This window comes from Pistacia vera, unplaced genomic scaffold, assembly GCF_008641045.1.
Source record: "Pistacia vera cultivar Batoury unplaced genomic scaffold, PisVer_v2 Contig135, whole genome shotgun sequence".
NCBI classification, from domain to species: domain Eukaryota; kingdom Viridiplantae; phylum Streptophyta; class Magnoliopsida; order Sapindales; family Anacardiaceae; genus Pistacia; species Pistacia vera.
The window spans coordinates 433,948-454,256 of record NW_022195412.1 but is presented as its reverse complement, the minus strand read 5'-3'; the positions used below and the strand labels follow the sequence as shown (position 1 = coordinate 454,256).

Genomic DNA, 20,309 nt, shown 5'->3' with positions numbered 1-20,309 from the left:
GTGATAGGCTTGGGCCCGACCCGGCCCATTGCCATCTCTACAAACATATTTGTTAGTTTTTAATATTAGCAAATTGTCTTTTTTTTTTTTTTTTTTATAATCAGAGTATTCGCCAAATATTTCAGATAAGCCACAAATATGATAGGTGGTCGCAAGGTGGTTTGAACCGAAGAATTCAATTAAAGAAACAACCTTCTTGACCACCAGACTAATTCTTTAAGCTAACAAATTATCCTTCTTTACTATTTATTTCTACTAAATCTTTGGTAACCTCATCATCGCCTTTTCTTTTTTTTTTTTTTTTTTTTTTTTTTTTTTTTTTAAATTTTTTTTTTTATTCTTTTTTTTTTTTTTTTTTTTTTTTGTTTGGTAAAACTTAAATTATGCAATCATTTAGTTATTTTTTTTTTTCTCTTTTTTGTTTTGGGTGTTCTCCTGAGTATTAAAAAAAATAGAGTTTAACTTGCAAGTTTTGATGAGGATATTAATAGCATAGCCCTGCTATTAATAAAAAGAATAGGCTAAAAATAATATAAATGAAAGAGCAAAACCTCCATGATCATTATAGCTCATTGTCAAGAAGAGAGGTAGTTTCTTAAATATATTCATTCAATCTTGTGGTGACTCCATTGAACCTGCCACTCCAATCCTCGCAATGGAAATGAGACATTCCCTTATGATGTTGTTTACTGTTTCCTTCAGCCTATGGTTAGAAGCAATCGTCTCCTCATCAACTTTTAGAAGTATCGGATCCATAATGTGCATCACCCGGTTAGACAAGATTAACACTGGCCTCAAACATAACATCTGTGGGTCTTTTCCTCGTTATCATCTACAATAACAGGATTCCAAGACTGTAGACATCCCTATTTGTTGACACCTTATGACTTCTGAGACCATACTCCAATTAACAAGAATAACATTAGAAAATACATGATCTTTTTGACAAGTAATTAATCATTCATATTAAATAGAAAACATTCTAATGTTCAAATGGTGACTGACTAATTACAACTATTTATTGCCTAGTAACTCTATTGCTAAACTGGGCGTTTTGGTTTGAATTGTCTTTGTCATGTTTATTGTAATTTTATTTCACTCCATCCAAATGAAATAAGATCTGAAGAAATGTCGAAATTCTTAAATCAAATATCCAATAAAAAGTATCCAACAAACTTTCATCAAAGGGATTTAACTTTAAAATGAAAATGAAATAAGTATAAGTTGATCAAAAAGCACAATTTATCCTTGTCAGAATCAGAGTCAGACATGCCGCGGAAGATTAAAAAGCACAATTCATCAGAATCAGATAATCAGGCTATAAGCGTAAGATGAAAAAATATCTTCCGACCAAAATATCTAATCTCATCACTTAAACAGTAACATAAACTGTTTAAGCCCATAGTCATCACATGCAACAAATCAATTCTACCAATCACCTAGCTGGAATATATTAGGCCCATTGACGTGAAGATCAATGCTCCACTCAAGCATCATTTTTAATTCCAAAATATAAAAAAAATTCTAAATAACATATTTATTATTAAAAAAGTGTTCTTTTGAACCCACGTAGACAAGGGCTTCAAAATTTTATAAATAGCAGTATCTAGCTATTGACAAATTACCAAACCACCACAAACAGCAGTAGGCTTTCCTTCTTTCTTTACTACTTCTGCAAAATATAAACTAATATTATCAATGGACAAGGTCAAAGAAACCTATAAATTCTTAAAATCTAAACTCAAATACTACTTTCTATGTTACATCACGCATGTATGAAACCTCTCGGCATGACACTTACACTTACAAAGTAGACTCACATGGTGTACAACAAATTATAATTAGGTTAGGAAAAGCACCTACTCAATTGGTTTCCTCTTCCCCCAAGAACTGAGGCCCTCTGAAATTTGGGGCCACCTATCCACCACTTTTTAAAGGCTACCATGGAGTTTTGTGCGGCTATTTACACTACACAGGCAAAAGCATTTTATCATTATTACTAATATGGACAATAGATGTGACATGAAAATGGAAGATATGTGGTTAAATGAGCAAAAATAATCTCACAGTTAGTTTCTTCTTTTGTTAAAGCCATCAAGAATTTGGAAGCCACTGCATAAGCCACAGTGTGTGCCTTGGTAAAGTCCTTATACCACATCCGAAATGTAAACAGGAGCATCGATCTTTCCAATTGTTCGATCACCAATCCTATCCATGAAAACAAGAGCCAAGTAAATAAAAACTCAAGAGTGAATTTCATGTTGGGAAGTTGAAAAATGATTAGTGCAACTGCACAGCTCAGAGCAATAGATAGCAACTAAAACTGCTTATGAATTGCTTAGTGTTAATTAATTACAGGTATACCATCCATCCTACACAACTTTATATGTGTTAACTGTGCCCTTCCTGAATTAGATGTAATGAAAAAGCATCATTATGTTCAGAGACAAAGGAACAAATAAGTATCCCTAACCACATTACTAGGCTGACGCACTTGATACAAGCTACGAACATTTAGGATAATAAAAACATGAACAGGTGATCCTGTTCATTTCTCTTTTCACTCTACTGTTTTCAACATTAACTTTTCGATGAATCCTATCTCTAATATACATATTGATCTTCTGAGACAAGGAACTGACCACATTCTTTATTCCATCCCAAGTCATGAAAATGCAAGTTTAGCTCTATACCTTCAATATGCTTCACAGTTTCAATAAGATGCAGAAACTAGGAAAAACTAGAGACCAGTTCAAATTTTTTATGTAATAAATAACCAGATCAACTTTGTTCTAAAAAAGCAGTGAAACATAACATGGAAAATTTGTAATAACATCAAATCTTTAGCGCATTGCTTTCTTTTCCAAATTGACAAAGTGCCGTAAAATGACATTATGAAAACAACAAATATGAAGAGAGCAATTTACTATATAAGGGACAAGAAGAATGGGAGAGATTCATTATAAGGAAAGCTATCAGAAGGCAAGAAAAACTGTATGCATGTGAAGAAGCCAGTGCATAGCAGAAACTCACATTGGTGCTATCTTACAGCCACATTTGTAGAAATATGGACACCTAGATCTCAGATCCACATTTGCAGCATCAGCCTGGATTTCCCGCCTTGTTCTGGTATTCAATTAAAACAAAGAAGACTAGAAAAGTAAATAAATATTCACATCTTCAGATTCTCATTCACATAAATAAATATGTCATTCTTCATGCATTCATTTGAACGTAGGACAACTTTGCAAGAAATTGTGATCATAGAACTTGGTTAAAACCACCTAATTCCAGAGGGGGTTTGGTCACTCGAAAAAGCAAAAGGGGAGGGAGGGATCAACGAAATACAATAAGAACAACAAACTCTAGAAGACTTTGACAAAATAATTTGACCTAGTTGGACTGGTGAACAAAAGTAACCCACATATTAGAATACAAAATCTGATTGCTTTTTAATGACCAAGGGCCCCTTCTACACCATTCACACATAAAGCAAAATCATGTTGAAAATTCTTCTTGCAAGTCAGTTTTTAATGAATTTCTTAGTGTTATTACTATCTTTAGTTAGAAATAAGAATAACAGTAGAAACGAATTACTTTTGGTTGAAACAAGCCGGAACATTTATTGATACAGCCTTCGCACCTCCTTCAACCTGAGAACAACCACCAAAAACATAATATATTATGATACAGTCATTGAACATCAATTTCCACCAAACTCCAGTAAACTTGCACAGTCTTCAGCACTGGGATCAACTTTTACTCCATTAGCTGACTTATGGAACACAACAAGGACGAGCTGAAATCTAGCAAAAGAAAAAAAGGAAAATCATTAAGCAATTTCAAAGTTGAATTAAAGACAACTGCGAGTATGAAGACCAAGATAATAATCTCTTCTTATACAAGAATATCATCAATGTCATAATAATTTATGAGATATTATGAGACATTAAGCAGTTTCTCTTGATTTTTCCTTCACAATTTATGAGATATTTAACAGCTGGGGAACAATACATAAAAAATTAATTACAATAATTGTGAATATAAATGAATTTCAGTGTAGAGAATGCAGGGGATCTGAACCATTTATGTGATTCCGTCAAAATGAACGAATCAGATTTCCCAGTTGTAAGAATATAAACACATTGACTAAAACATCCAAACCAAGATTAAAAAAAGAAAATGGTCTAGATCTAAGCTCTAAGCGAGAATTAGATCCAATTCCAACCTGGAACTCACTATTCCTCAGCAACAAGAAGAAATGTAAACTAAAATAAATTCTGAAAGATCTGAAACCCTAGAGTAAGCAAAATTTATAGCTAGAACAGATACATATAGAAAATGAAATTCAGAAAAGTAAAAAGTTGACGACGAATTATAAGAAATTAAAATTACCTCAAATGTTCTCACAGAGCTTGCTTGTGTTTGTTTGGCTCTCATTCTCTCAAGTCTCAAGTGAATGGCGAGGGAAAATTTCAGATAAAATACAAAAAATCTTAATTTAGGGCCTTTTGTATAAATAAAAAAGAACAAGGGGTTCAATAAAATTACTCACCGATATATATGCCAGTAGAAATCAATTCTCTTCGCTTCCGCCTTCTTTCTTTTCTCGTCCTCTCATCTCTCTCTAATTCTCTCCTCTCAAGTCTCAGATGTTTCAATGGAGTTCTAATCTAACAAGCAACTTAAGAATTTTGTGATGTCTCCCGCACAATACGAAGTTTTTGACGTAAATTCTTCATCTTTTCGCAAAGTTATGAAGATTAAGCCCTCCCTTATACATAATTTCTCTGGCCTTTTCCTCGTTATCATCTCCAATAACAGGATTCAAAAACTATAGACATCCCTGTTTGTTGACACCTCTAGACTTCCGAGACCATACTCCAATTTACAAGAATAACATTAGAAAATACATGATCTTTTTGACAAGTAATTGAGTATTCAAATTAGATAGAAAACATTCTAACATTCAAATAGTGACTGACAGATTGAAACTGTTTATTGCCTAATGACCTTTCTAATAAACTGTGCGTTTTGGTGGGAATTGTCTTTGTCCTGTTTATTGTAATTTTTAAGTCACTCCATCCAAATGAAATAAAATATGTCGAAATCTTGAAACTCTTAAATCAAACATTCAAACTCAATAAAAGTGTCTAGCAAACTTCCATCAAAGGGATTTAACTTCAAAATGAAAATAAAATACAAATAAGTTGATAAAATGTGGGTGGCCTGGCAGATAATCACAGAAACTGCGTTCACATTTCACCTCGCTCAAGCTGATTGACCTCCTTGCCTGATGAGAACAGTTCTAGGCTGGAGAAGGATGTTCTTGACCGCTTGTAATTCATGAACAACATTGGTTATGTTCATTCGATCTTGTGGTATCTCCATTGAACATGCCACTCCGACCCTTACCATTGAGATGAGGCATTCCTTTCTTTTAATGTTTCTTTCTTGTGCCAGTATACGATTAGTAGCAGTAACCTCTTCAACCTCATTTAGAAGTACTGGATCGACAATGTCCATCACCCGGTCAGGCAAGGCCATTTTGGCAAAATTGTGAAGATTGAAGCCTCCCTCAAACATAAGGTCTGTGGGCCTTTTCCTTGTTACCATCTCTAACAACAAGATCCCATAACTGTAGACATCCCCATTTGTCGACACCTCACTTCCAAGACCATACTCTGCAATTCACAATAATATTATATTAGGAAGTATATGATCTTTGACAAGTATTTAATTTTTCAAATTATCCAATCTTGTCGTTACCTGGGGCTGCATAGCCTATTGTTCCTCTTACACCAACAGAGCTGCTTTGGTTTGGATTTGAGACTTCTGGGAGAAACTTTGCTAGACCGAAATCCCCAACATGAGATGTCATGTCGTCATCTAGAAGAACATTGCTAGGCTTCAAATCGCAGTGGAGGATTGGCTCATGGCAACAATAATGGAGATAATCTATTGCAGATGCCACATCAATTGCAATGTTTATTCTCTGAAGAAGGGTAAGATTCTGAATTTCAGGTTGCTCTTCTTCTGTTTCTGGACTTGGGTGTAACCACTTGTCAAGACTTCCATTTGGCATGTACTCGTAAACAATAGCTTTAAAGTCATTGCCCTGAAAATCAATACTTGAGCAAGAAGTTATGACTTTTACAAGATTCCTATGACGAATATTTCTCAACGCTTTACACTCTGCCATGAAACTCTTGGATGCTCCTCGACATTGAAGATTTAGTACTTTGATTGCAGCAATAGTTCCATCTTCATCAAGGATACCCTTAAACACAGAGCCGAAACTTCCCGCACCAATTAAGTTTGTTGAAGAAAACCCATCGGTCGCTTTGAGTAGCCTTTCATACGATACATTCAGAAGTTCTTTTATCAACTTGGATCCAGATTTAGAAGGTTGTTTCCCTCTTCTCTTTCTGAGCCAACAAAAAATGAATAATGACATCATGGTTAGTCCTGAAAGGACACTTGCAATTGATATCAATAGTTTGGTTCGTGGGGAGATCCTCTCTTTCTTTGCGTTCTTGCTAGTGCATTTGAGCAAATGTAGTTCAGCTATTCCTCCACAAAGTCTACCGTTATTTCCAACAAGTGATATTGCACTTGCATTTGCAAAAACACCTTTCAATGGCACTTCGCCCTCAAAATTATTGAAGGATAGGTTTAGATTCTCCAAAGCGAGAATCTCTAAGAACTTTGGAATTTTGCCAGACAAATTATTGTGAGAAAGATCAATGATTCGAATACCTCTCAGAGAACTCAATGATATTGGTATAAATCCTTGGAAAGCATTGCCATCCATTACAAGATATTCTAGACTAGAACAGAGACTAAATTGACTCGGAATTTCACCTGACAAATTATTATCGGACACAGCAAAACTGGAAAGAAGTTTTAGGCTACCAATGTTTGGAGGTATGTGTCCAATCAATTGGTTTTGTGAGAGATTTAGTGAAATTGACAGATACGTTATTTCAAAAACTTGTTTGGGTATGGTTCCACTAAGTTCATTTTGGGACAGATCCAAATCTTTCAATTGTTTCAAATTTCCTAGACTACTAGGTATGACTCCTGATAATTTGTTATCTGACAACCATAACTCATTGATTTTTGACAAGTTCCCCAAAGAAGGAGGAATTTCGCCGGAGAGTTTGTTGCTAAACAGATCTAAATTTTCAAGGTTTTGGAGCTTACCTAATTCTTCGGGAATTGTGCCTGAAAAATTGTTACCACTCATACCCAACCAATTTAAGTTAAGAAGGCCGCCTATCCCTGATGGGATTGTTCCATACAAATTATTCTCACTAACAAATAAATGTTGCAGTTTAGTACTAGAAAGGTTACCTATTGAATTGGGCAAGGGTCCTCTGAATTGGTTTCCATATATGGAGAACTTCCACAAATTGCTGCAGTTGGCCAAAGAGTCGATAAAACTCATCTCATCACCTTCCCCACTTCCTAAATTATTGATGGCCAAATTTAGGAATTTAAGGCATTGCATGCCTCCAAAATCAACACGCAATTTTCTTGAAAATTCATTAAAACCCATCTGAATATTTTGGAGTTTCGAAGCATTGGATAAAGATACTGGAATAGATCCACCAAAAAAGTTGTCTGTGATTTGAAAATATTGGAGACGAGGAAGAGTAAGGCCTAAATGTGGTGGAAGACTTCCCTCAAGTTGATTCAAAGGCAAAGAAAAAATAGCAAGGAAGGAGAGATTGTACATAGAAGGAGGGACAACACCAGATAGGTTGTTTCCACCAATTCCAAGAGCTATTAAATTTTTGAGCTGACCCAATGAATGTGGAATATTTCCTCCAAAATGATTGAAACCCATAGATAGCACTTCCAGGGAGGTAAGATTCCCAAGAAATGGTGGGATGCCTCCTATCAAATTGTTATAGTGCAGATATATCTTTTTGAGGTTGAACAAGGAGACAAACTGCGGTGGAATTTTCCCAACTAGCTTGTTAAATCCTAAAAATAAGAATGTCAGCCTGGAACAATGGGACAAGTTGGCTGGAATTTCTCCCACCATAGAGTTATTTAGAATCTGTAAATCTTCTAACCTGAACAGACGGCCAACTTCAGGAGGGATTTCACCTTGGATACTATTGTTTGAGAGATCGAACTTCTGTAGGAAGCTGAGGTTGCCAATGTGTGGTGACAAGGATCCAAACAAACCTCTAGAACGTAGGCTTAGGATGGTGACTCTTCTATGCCTATGACCACAGGTAATCCCCTCCCACTCGCAGAAGTGGCGAGAATCATTCCACGAGTTTAGAACCCCTTGAGGATCATGAATAATCTTTGACTTGAAGGCCTGCAAAGAAACACGATCTGTCTCCTGTTGAGCCAATTTGGAACTGACAAAATTGGTAACTTGCATAAGCGTGATGCAAAAAACTAAAACAGAGCGAAAGCAAAGTGAGTGACTTATCATTGTGTTCATTTCTAAGAGTAAGATGTGAGCTTTCTTCGCCTTGTCGCATTATATATGGTGAGTTTGTGAAACTCTAATGCCTATTCAGTGGCATTAATTATTACAAATCTGGACTTAAAACAGGGAATTGACTAGTGTTACATAACTTTACTAAAGATTTCCTTGCCGTGCATATAATGGTGAAGAAATTTGGTGTATCGGTCTATTTAAGTACAATTTTTTCACCAAATGACAATGTCTTTTTCAGATTTGTTTTCCTTCTTTGACAATTTTGAATGAGTTTTATGCCCTGTGTGATAGTTGTTGGAACCGAATTTGACGTATCCAACACAAAAAGCTGGATATGTGAGCTACGCTTCAATGTGATAATGTTATATGTTTGCGCACATTATATAATGGTGAAGAAATTTGACTATTTATTTATAATTTTTTCTTACAACAATCTCATGAAATATGATTTTTACTCTTAATATACCCTAAAAAAGTATCAAAATCAGTTGAATTTTTGTTAACCTTTATTTATTTATTTTTTAAAAGAGATGTGTGGGCCTCCTGCATTTGGTGTGCTACACACCAGAAATTAGCCAAGGCAAATTTTTTCTTCCCTCAAGTTAAAGTGGAGTCAAGTCTCTTACCGTGTTAGTTAAGGTAGAAAATGTGTCCAGAACTGTGACTTTCATGTAAAAAAATGGTGAACGTGATCCACATTTATTCTCTTTTTCATTTATTTTCAAAAGGTGTAAATTATCTTCCACCATGAACCAAAGAAAGTTGCAACAACTTTTTCCAAGAAATTTCCAAAGAAAATGAATTAAAAATTAAGAGCACATGGGATGTAGAGATCAACCTTTCAAGTGGAAATAGGGTCCTCGTTTTATGTGGCTGCATGACTCGTGTTTAGTAATCTCATTGCTAAATCGGCAATTATTATTATTATTTGGAGCAAACTTTAGAAAGTGCAGTTTATATTTTGACAAGATTCTTGAATGAAGTTCTGTTTATTGTAATTTTACAATAACGTCTATAAAGTAAGATAAGTTCAAAAGAAGAATAAAAAAAATTTACTAGAAGCGGTGAAACTTTAAAATCATATAAGGAAAGCCTATCATTGTATTCATTTTTTAGAAGGAGACGCTAGCTTGCTTCACCTAGCTTTGTCGCTTTATATATGGTGAGTTTGTGAAACTTTACTGCCTATTTAGTGGTATTGATTATAACAAATTTGGACTTTAAACAAGGAGTTGACTCGTGTTACATAACTTTAATAAAGATTTCTTTGTCGGTGAAGAAATTTGGTGTATTGGGCTATTTCGTTATAATTTTGTCACAAAAGGCCTGATATTAAATAATCAAGAATCCAAAAAGCCCGCTTTATTAACCTTTGCATATTTTCACAACAAATTCTAGCTGTGTTTTGATTTAAGTTTTTTAAACTTGGAGCTTGTAAGTTGTAACAAGTGAATTAACAATGATACATAACAATGTGTTTTTCAGATTTTTTTTCCCTTAATCTCATGAAATATGATTTTTACTATACCTTAAGAACATCAAAATCAGTTGAATTTTTGTTAGCCTACACTTATTTATTTATTTTTTATAAGAGATGTGTAAATTTTTCTTCTTGTTTTTGATCTGAGAATAGCTTATTAAATTTTTATTTATTTCATCAACTTAAGGCTACCAGTTCTCTGTCATGTTATGGCTTCATTTCAAACTTTTTTTTTTTTTTTTTTTTTTTTACCGGTTCTCTGCTCTTTCACCCTGCTTTCGCTTCAAGATTATATTTTCTTAATAGCCCTGCAATTCGTGAAAAGGATTAAGAGCGTAAAACTAATTTAAAGAATATTGCTAAATTAAAGGACAATTTACGTAATTATCAGCAAGTGAAGTTATTTAAATCTTTGGAATCTTACCTCCTTGCCTTAGGTTCCAGAAGGATGTTCCTGGCTGATAGCAAGTCATGGACAACATCCGTTATGTTCATCCAGTCTTGTGGTGACTCCATCGAACATGCCACTCCAATCCTTACCATAAAATTAAGACATTCTTTTCTGCTGTTGATATTTGTTTCTCTCTTGCTACGGTTTGTAGAAAGACAACTCTTTATCATCTTTTAGAAAAATTGGATCCACAATGCCCATCAAACGGTCAAGCAAAAGTTATGAACATTAACGCCTCCCTCAAACATAAGGTCTGTAGGTTTTTTCCATGTTACCATCTTTAACAACAGGATCCCAAAACTGGAGACATTCCCATTTGTTGACACCTTACTTCCAAGACCATACCCTGAAACCCAACAAGAATAACAATAGAAAGTATATAATCTTTTGAAAAGTAAATTACCTGTTCAAATTTTGTAGTAGGCATGAGTTAATATTAATGTAACAGAAGATCAAAAGTCTTGCGGTCCCTGCGGCTGCACAACCAATTGTTCCTCTTACTCCAGAAGAGCTGCTGTGATTTGGATTTGACACTTCTTGAAGAAACCTTGCTAGCCCGAAATCCCCAACATGAGCGGTCATGTTGTTGTCTAGAAGAATATTGCTTGGCTCTAAGTAGCAATGGATGACTGGCTCTTGGCAGTGGTGATGGAGATAATTTAGTGCAGATGCCGCATCAAGTGCCATGTTTATTCTTTGCAGAAGGGTAAGATTTTGAATTTCATGTTGCTTTTCTTCTTTATTTGGAGCTGGGTGCAACCATTCTTGAAGACTCCCATTTGGCATGTGTTCATAAACTATAGCTCTGAAGTCATTTTGGTAATCATTACTTGAACAAGAAGTTATGACTCTAACAAGATTTCTGTGACAGATATTTCTCAATGCTATACTCTCGGCCATGAAGCTGATTGCTCTTTGATGACCAAAGGCCACTTCCTGCCAAAAAGTTTCTCCACCCATTCTACATCATTCACACATAAAGCAAAAAACAAATTCTGCTTGCAAGTCGGTTTTTAATGAATTCCTTAGTATTACTACCTTTACACAGAAACAAGAATAACACCAGAAACTACTATGGCAATTGCAAGAATATAAACACATTGAGTGAAACATCCAACCCAAGATCTAAGCTCTAAGTGAGAATTAGATCCAATTCCAACCTGGAACTCCCTATTCCTAAGCAGCAAGAAGAAATGTAAACTAAAAAAAATCAGAACCATCGTCCCAAGAGTTTTTAGACAATATTAATTTAATTTAATGTTATGTAGATTGTATATGAAAGGAGGGATTGAACCTGAGAGATTGTTAGTGCCAAGTCACAGAAATGTTAACCTCGTCAATTGATCCATTGAATCTGGAATAGTTCCTCTTAAAGCATTGTGAGCTAAAGATAAAGTTTACAGGGAGCTAAGATTCGCGAGAAAAAGTGGGACCCCTCCTGTTAAATTGTTTCCACGTAGGCTTATACTTTTCAGGTTCAACAAGGAGACATATTTAGGAGGAATTTTCCTACTAGCTTGTTAAATCCTAAATGTAAGATTTCCCGGCTGGAGAAATGGGACAAGTTAGCCGGAATTTCCCCACCAGGGAGTTAGAAGAAAGATTTAAAAATTCCAACCTGAACAGACGGCCAAATCCTGGAGGGATTTCACCTTGGATACTGTTGTCTGACTTTTATATGAAGTGTGCTCTTCCTGACTTAGATGTAACCAAGAAGCATTATTTATGTTAGAGATAAGGAACAAAGAAGTATCCATCACCACAGTACAAGGCTCACACACGTGATATAAGCTTCCCAACATTTAGGATAATACATGAAGAGGTGATCCTCTTCATTTCTCTTTTCATTCGAATGTTTTCAATATTAACTTTCCAACGAAACTTATCTCTAACATAGAGAGATATTCTGAGACAAGGAACTGATCACATCCTTCATTCCATCCCTAAACAAGAAAATGCAGGTTTAGCTCTAAACTTTCAATTTGCTTCTCAGTTTGAATAAGATGCAGAATCTAGGAAAACACTTGAGGTTACATCAAATAGATCAACTTTCTTGTGAAAAAGCAGTGAAACATAACAATGAAAATTTGTAATAACATCAAATTATCAGGGCATTGCTTTCTCTTCCAAATTGACAACGTGCCACATAATGACATTATGAAAACAACAAATATAATGATAGCAATTTACTATTTAAGGGACAAGAAGCATAAACTTACAGAAGGCACAGAAAGACTTATTATCTGCATTGAAATATGCATGCATAGAAATTTTTTAGAAGCATAAACTCACAATGGTGCTATCTTACAGCCAAATTCGGAGAAATATGGACACCGAGATCTCAGATCCACATTTGCAGCATCAGCTTGGATTTCCCTCCTTGTTTTGGTATTCAAATGAAACAAAGAAGAATAGACTAGTAAATAAATATTTACATCTTCAGATTCACATTCACCACATAAATAAATACGTCATTCTTCATGGATTCATTTGAACATAGGACAACTTTGCAAGAAATCACGACCATAGAACTTGGTTAAAACCACCTAATTCCTGAGGAGGTTTGGCCACTAAGGGTTAGGAGGGATCAAAGAAATACAATAAGAACAACATCAAATTTTTGAAGACTGACAAAATAATATGACCTAGCTGGACTGGTAAATGCAGGTAAGCAAGACCAAGAAATATCATACGCGGAAAAATCGTGTATCAGAACATAATATAACACAAAAGCTGGTTGCTCTTTGATGACCATAGGCCACTTCCTACCAAAAAGTTTATTCACCCATTCTACATCATTCACACATAAAGCAANTGACAAAATAATATGACCTAGCTGGACTGGTAAATGCAAATAACCCACATATGAAAGCAAGACCAAGAAATATTATACGCGGAAAAATCGTGTATCAGAACATAATATAACACAAAAGCTGGTTGCTCGTTGATGACCATAGGCCACTACCAAAAAGTTTCTCCACCCATTCTACATCATTCACACATAAAAAAAAAAAAAAAAACAATTCTTCTTTCAAGTCAGTTTTTAATGAATTCCTTAGTATTACTACCTTTACACAGAAACAAGAATAACACTAGAAACTACTATGGCAGTTAATTTTGGTTGAAACAAGCCGGAACATTTATTGATACAGCTTGCCTCAAATATAACTCCTGAGCAAGCCAGAATGGTAGCTCCACCTTGGCACCTTCTTCAACTTGAGAATAACCACCAAAAACAAAATATATTATAAGAGTCATTGAACATCAATTTTCACCAGACTCCAGTTAACTTACAGGGTCTTTTTTAGCACTGGGATCAACTTTCACTCCATTAGCTGATTTATGGAATAAAACAGGGACGAGCTGAAATCAAGCAAAAGGAAAAAAGAGAAATCATTAGCAATTTCAAAGTTGAATTAAAGACTATTGATGTTATGAAGACATGGGATCTGAACCGTACATGTATTTCCATCAAAATAAACGAATCAGATTTTGCAATTGCAAAATATAAACACATTGAGTGAAACATCCAACCCAAGATCTAAGCTCTAAGCGAGAATTAGATCCAATTCCTACCAGGAACTCACTATTTCGAAGCAACAACAAGAAATGCAAACTAAAATAAATTCTAAAAGATATGAAACCCTAGAGTGAGCAAAAATTATAGCTAGAACAGATAGGTACAGAAAATGAAATTCAGAAAAGTAAAAAGTTGACGATGAAACTTTAAGAAATCAAAATTACCTCAAATGTTCTCACAGAGATTGCTTGTGTTTGTTTGGCTCTCATTCTCTCAAGTCTCAAGTGAATGGCGAGGGCAATTTCAGATAAAATACAAAAAATCTTAATTTAGGGGCTTTTGTATAAATAAAAAAGAACAGGGGGTTTCATAAAATTGCTCACCGATACATATACCAGTAGAAATCAGTTCTCTTCGCTTCCGCCTTCTTTCTTTTCTCGTCCTCTCATCTCTCTCTAATTCTCTCCTCTCAAGTCTCAGATGTTTCAATGGAGTTCTAATCTAACAAGCAACTTAAGAATTTTGTGATGTCTCCCGCACAATACGAAGTTTTTGGCGTAAATTCTTCATCTTTTCGCAAAGTTATGAAGATTAAGGCCTCCCTTAAACATAATTTCTCCAATAACAGGATTCAAAAACTGTAGACAACCCTGTTTGTTGACACCTCTAGACTTCCGAGACCATACTCCAATTTGCAAGAAAATACATGATCTTTTTGACAAGTTATTGAGTATTCAAATTAGATAGAAAACATTCTAACGTTCAAATGGTGACTGACAGATTGAAACTGTTTATTGCCTAATGACCTTTCTGCTAAACTTGGCGTTTTGGTGGGAATTGTCTTTGTCCTGTTTATTGTAATTTTTAGGTCACTCCATCCAAATGAAATAAGATATGTAGAAATCTTGAAATTCTTAAATCAAACATTCAAACTCAGTAAAAGTATCCAACAAACTTCCATCAAAGGGATTTAACTTTAAAATGAAAATAAAATACAAATAGGTTGATAAAATGTGGGTGGCCTGGCAGATAATCACAGAAACTGCGTTGACTTTTCACCTCGCTCAAACTGATTGACCTCCTTGCCTGATGAGAACAGTTCTAGGTCGGAGAAGGATGTTCTTGACCTCTTGTAATTCATGAACAACATTAGTTATGTTCATTCGATCTTGTGGTATCTCCATTGAACATGCCACTCCGACCCTCACCATTGAGATGAGGCATTCCTTTCTTTTAATGTTTCTTTCTTGTACCAGTATACGATTAGTAGCAATAACCTCTTCAACCTCATTTAGAAGTACTGGATCGACAATGTCCATCACCCGGTCAGGCAAGGCCATTTTAGCAAAATTGTGAAGATTGAGGCCTCCCTCAAACATAAGGTCTGTGGGCCTTTTCCTTGTTACCATCTCTAACAACAAGATCCCATAACTGTAGACATCCCCATCTGTCGACACCTCACTTCCAAGACCATACTCTGCAATTCACAATAATATTATATTAGGAAGTATATAATCTTGAAAATAATTATGTTCAAATTATCCAATCTTGTGGTTACCTGGGGCTGCATAGCCTATGTTCCTCTTACGCCAACAGAGCTGCTTTGGTTTGGATGAGACTTCTGGGAGAAACTTGCTAGACCGAAATCCCCAACATGAGCTGTCATGTCGTCATCTAGAAGAACATGCTAGGCTTCAAATCGCAATGGAGGATTGGCTCATGGCAACGATAATGGAGATAATCTATTGCAGATGCCACATCAATTGCAATGTTTATTCTCTGAAAGGGTAAGATTATGAATTTCAGGTTGCTCTCTTTTTGTTTCTGGACCTGGGTGTAAACACTTGTCAAGACTTCCATTTGGCATGTACTCGTAAACAATAGCTTTAAAGTCATTGCCCTGAAAATCAATACTTGAGCAAGAAGTTATGACTTTTACAAGATTCCTATGACGGATATTTCTCACGCTTTACACTCTGCCATGAAACTCTTGGAAGCTCCTCGACGTGAGATTTAGTACTTTGATTGCAACAATCGTTCCCTCTTCATCAAGGATACCCTAAACACAGAGCCGAAACTTCCTGCACCAATCAAGTGTTGAAGAAACCCATCGGTCGCTTTGAGTAGCCTATCATATGATACATTCAAAGTGCTTTTATCAACCTGGATCCAGAATCGGAAGGTTGTTTTTCCTCTTCTTGTCTGAGCCAACAAAAAATGAATAATGACATCACAATTAGTCCTGAAAGGCCACTTGCAATTGAGATCAATATTTGTGTTCGCGAGAGATCCTCTCTTTCTTTGCATTCTTGCTAGTGATTTGAGCAAATGTAGTTCAGTTATTCCTCCACAAAGTCTACCACTATTTCCGATAAGTGATATTGCGCTTGCATTTGCAAAAACTCCTTTCGAGGCACTTCACCCTCAAAATTATTGAAGGACAGGTTTAGATTCTCCAAAGGGAGAGTCTCTAAGAATTTTGGAATTTACCAGACAAATTGTTGAGAGAAAGATCAATGATTCGAATACCTCTTAGAGAACTTAATGATGCAGGTATAAATCCTTGGAAAGCATTGCCTACATTACAAGATATTCTAGACTAGAACAAAGACTAAGTGACTAGGAATTTCACCTGACAAATTATTATCAGACACATCAAAATGGATAGAGTTTAAGGTTACGATGTTTGGAGGTATGGATCCAATCAATTGGTTTTGGGATAGATCTAGTGAAATTGATAGATATGTTATTTCAAAAATTGTTTGGGTATGGTTCCACTAAGGTCATTTCGGGAAAAAAGCAAAATTTTCAATTGTTTCAAATTCCTAGACTACTAGGATGACTCCTGATAATTTGTTATCTAACAACGACAACTTACTTGATTGGGCAGGTGCCCCAAAGAAGAAGGAATTTCGCCGAAGAGTTTGTTGCTAGACAGATCTAAATATTGAAGGTTTTGGAGCTTACCTAATTCTTCGGGAATTGTGCCTGAAAATTTGTTATTAAACATACTCAACCAATTTAAGTTAAGAAGACAGCCTATCCCTGACGGGATTGTTCCATACAAATTATTCCGACCAACAAATAGACGTTCTAGTTTAGTACTAGAAAGGTTAGCTATTGAATGGGGCAAGGGTCCTCTGAATTGGTTTGCACCTATGGCGACCACCCTCAAATTGCTGCAGTTCGCCAAAGAATTGATAAAACTCATCTCATCAGCTTCCCCACTTCCTAAATTATTAGCCTCCACAGAAAATGTTTCAAGATTTTGGATGCCTCCAAAATCAACACTAAATTTTCCTGAAAATTCATTAAAATCTATCAGAAGACGTTGGAGTTTTGAAGCGTTGGATAAAGATACTGGAATAGATCCACCAAATGAGTTAACTGATATTTGAAAAAATTGGAGACGAGGAAGAGTAAGGCCTACGTTTGGTGGAAGACTTCCCTCAAGTTGATTCTGAGACAAAGAAAAATTAACAAGGAAGGAGAGATTGTATATAGAAGGAGGGACTACACCAAATAGGTTGTTTCCAGCAAGTCCAAGAGATGTTAAATTTTTCAGTTGACCCAATGCATCTGGAATTTTTCCTCCAAAAGGATTATATGCCATAGATAGCCATTCCAAGGAGGTAAGATTCCCAAGAAATGGTGGGATGCCTCCTGTCAAACTGTTATAGTGCAGATGTATGAATTTGAGGTAGAACAAGGAGACAAACTCCGGTGGAATTTTCCCAACTAGCTTGTTATATCCTAAAAATAAGAATTTGAGCCTGGAACAATGGGACAAGTTGGCTGGAATTTCTCCCAGCAAGGAGTTATTTTGAAGTTGTAAATCTTCTAACCTGAACAAACGGCCAACTTCAGGAGGGATTTCACCTTGGATACTATTGTTTGCGAGTTCGAATTTTCGTAGGAAGCTGAGGTTGCCAATGTATGGTGACAAGGAGCCGAAGAAACCTCTAGAACGTAGGCTTAGGACGGTGACTCTTTTATGCCTGCGACCACACGTAATCCCCGACCACTCGCAGAAGTGGCGAGAATCATTCCATGAGTTTAGAACCCCTTGAGGATCATGAATAATCTTTGACTTGAAGGCCTGCAAAGAAACACGATCTATCTCCTGTTGAGCCAATTTGGAACTGACAAAGTGGTAACTTGCATAAGCGTGATGCAAAAAAGTAAAACAGAGAGACAGCAAAGTGAGTGACTTATCATTCTGTTCATTTCCAAGAGTGAGATATGAGCTTACTTCACCTAGCTTTGTCCCTTTATACATGGTGAAGTGGACTCAAGTCCCAATTTGAAGTGGACTCAAGTCCCTTACCGTCTTAGTTAAGGTTAAAAAAAGGTATCCACTATCCAGGACTAAGTGGAGTCAAGTCTCTTAACAGTCTTTGCAAGTTGCAACAACTTTTTCCAAGAAACTTCCCATTGAACATAAATTAAAAATTAAGAACACGTGGCATGCACAGCATTAGCATCTTATGTGGCTGCATTAAAAATTAAACAATCATTCCAAGTTTTATTAAAATCGTCAAATTTTAAAACCATCCTCCTAAGAGTTTTTAGACAATATTAATTAATTTAATGATATGTAGATTTATCGACTTTTACAAATCATAATAATTCTATATTTAATTCCTCATAAGACTTTCAAAATTTTTTATATAACTGAATTTTACCCTTTCTTTTAAATTTAAAGCAATCTTGTGGGTGGATTTCACTCTCAAACTTCATTTTCTCACCTCTCCATCGTCTCGCATTTGACAATAAAACTCCCTCATCTACCTTATTAGTCACGCAAACATCGATCAGTCAATTTTTTCTTGTAAGTCACTCAAACGTATCATTTGATTATCATGAACAAAACTAAGAAACATAATTATTTCTCCTTTTATCTTTAATTATGTGTATGATTTTTCCACAAGGAGTAAAAAGTTGCATTAATGTTTTCCAAGAAATTTCTAATGAAACATACAAATTTAGTTCATATTCATTGCGTACATATAAAAGTAACGTGGAATAAAAACTACTTGGCAGACCCACAACATTGAAAATTCCAATTTCCATAAAGTGTCCCTTTTTGAAATGGGCCAGTTTTCCTCTCCCCATGGGCCAGCATTAATTCAGTCAATTTCTTTCATCACAAATATATTTGTTTGTTTTTAATATTAGCAAATTGTCCTTTTTTTTTTTTTTTTAAAATAATCGGAGTGTCCAGTCTAATTTACCCTTTATAATCCCAAAACGGAAGTTGTAAACTGTATCACCTTGATGCAAAACAGTAAAACGGATTGAAATTGTATTAATGTATTCATTTCTCAAAGCAAGATGGCTACTGATCTTTGATCTTGCCTTCCAATGCTTTTTTTATTAGCTAACTTCACCTTTCTGTTTTAAATGGTGTGTCTACCACTAAACTCATGGATTAATGAATTATAGCCATATCACTATTAAATTTGGTTATTTGTATTCAAATTTGCTAGAGTTTTATCATTTGTGTCAAGATTGACTTATTAATATGACCACTTTTATCAATATCTTGGTTGGTAATTTAAAGAAAACTATGAGTATGTTAATTATAAATTTATGTTCTACATTGAATCAAATGATAGAGAGCATTAAAATTATTTGAATTTAACTATTACCTACAATTTATTGGATAATTAAATACATAAATGTTAAAAGAAATAGCTGAGAAATTTTACACCCTTAATGCTATTGAAATAGTTGAGAAATTTTACGATTTTCGAATCTCTAGTGGAGTCAATTCTACCTTATTAGTCACGCAAACATCGATCAATCAATTCTTCCCTGTAAGTCACGCAAACGTATCATTTGATTATCATGAACAAGACTAAGGAGCATAATTATTTCTCCTTTGTCATAAATTCTGTTTGTGATTTTTCCACAAGGAGTAGAAAGTTGCATTAATGTTTTCCAAGAAATTTCCAATGAAACCTACAAATTTAGTTCATATTCATTGCATACATATAAAAGTACACCTGGAATGAAAACAAGTTGGCAGACCCACAGCTTTGAAAATTCCAATTTCCATGAAGTGTCTTATTCTGAAATGAGCCAGTTTTCCTCTTCTCTTCAGTCAATTTCTTTCAACACAAATATATTTGTTTTTTTTTTTACAATTTCAAATCTTTCAAATAAGCCACAAATATGGTTGGTGGCCTAAGGTGGATTGAACCTAAAAAAATCATTTAAGAAAACAACTTTTTTGACCACCAAACTATTCCTTTAAGGTTACAAATTGTTCTTTTTTACTTTTTATTTCTACAAAATCTTTGGTAACCTCGTCTGTCACATTTTTTTTTTTTTTTTTTTTTTTTTTGGGCCTTGGATTAATTTAAGTATCCATTTTATTTTATTTTTT

At 35.1% G+C, this 20,309-nt stretch overlaps 2 protein-coding genes and 1 long non-coding RNA gene across 7 annotated transcripts; all 3 read right to left on the bottom strand.

Moving 5' to 3' along the window:
• Nucleotides 1-798: 798 nt before the first annotated feature.
• LOC116122568 (probable LRR receptor-like serine/threonine-protein kinase At3g47570) lies at nucleotides 799-8,454 on the bottom strand. 5 transcript variants are annotated; one of them, XM_031408404.1, is made up of 8 exons: nucleotides 5,770-8,454; nucleotides 4,556-5,684; nucleotides 4,396-4,450; nucleotides 3,598-3,806; nucleotides 3,034-3,126; nucleotides 2,068-2,208; nucleotides 1,864-1,968; nucleotides 799-890 (listed from the first exon to the last, which is right to left on the bottom strand). In XM_031408404.1, the coding sequence occupies exons 1-2, from the start codon at nucleotides 8,402-8,404 to the stop codon at nucleotides 5,272-5,274; spliced, it is 3,048 nt and encodes a 1,015-aa protein (XP_031264264.1). In that variant the 5' UTR covers nucleotides 8,405-8,454; the 3' UTR covers nucleotides 799-890; nucleotides 1,864-1,968; nucleotides 2,068-2,208; nucleotides 3,034-3,126; nucleotides 3,598-3,806; nucleotides 4,396-4,450; nucleotides 4,556-5,271. The 5 variants fall into 5 exon arrangements, with proteins under 5 accessions (XP_031264264.1, XP_031264262.1, XP_031264263.1 ...); XM_031408402.1 differs by lacking the exon at nucleotides 799-890 and adding an exon at nucleotides 1,526-1,672 and having other exon boundaries at nucleotides 1,860-1,968; XM_031408403.1 differs by lacking the exon at nucleotides 799-890 and adding an exon at nucleotides 1,526-1,672.
• Nucleotides 8,455-10,169: 1,715 nt separating this feature from the next.
• Nucleotides 10,170-13,622, bottom strand: LOC116122569. The gene is made up of 3 exons (XR_004126919.1): nucleotides 13,231-13,622; nucleotides 10,372-13,043; nucleotides 10,170-10,255 (listed from the first exon to the last, which is right to left on the bottom strand). It is a non-coding gene; the product is annotated as an uncharacterized LOC116122569 (long non-coding RNA).
• Nucleotides 13,623-14,956: 1,334 nt separating this feature from the next.
• On the bottom strand, nucleotides 14,957-18,197 carry LOC116122534 (receptor kinase-like protein Xa21). The gene is made up of 5 exons (XM_031408375.1): nucleotides 16,797-18,197; nucleotides 15,977-16,120; nucleotides 15,763-15,818; nucleotides 15,477-15,577; nucleotides 14,957-15,395 (listed from the first exon to the last, which is right to left on the bottom strand). Exons 1-5 carry the CDS (start codon nucleotides 18,195-18,197, stop codon nucleotides 14,983-14,985), a joined length of 2,115 nt encoding a protein of 704 aa, XP_031264235.1. The 3' UTR covers nucleotides 14,957-14,982.
• Nucleotides 18,198-20,309: the final 2,112 nt, after the last annotated feature.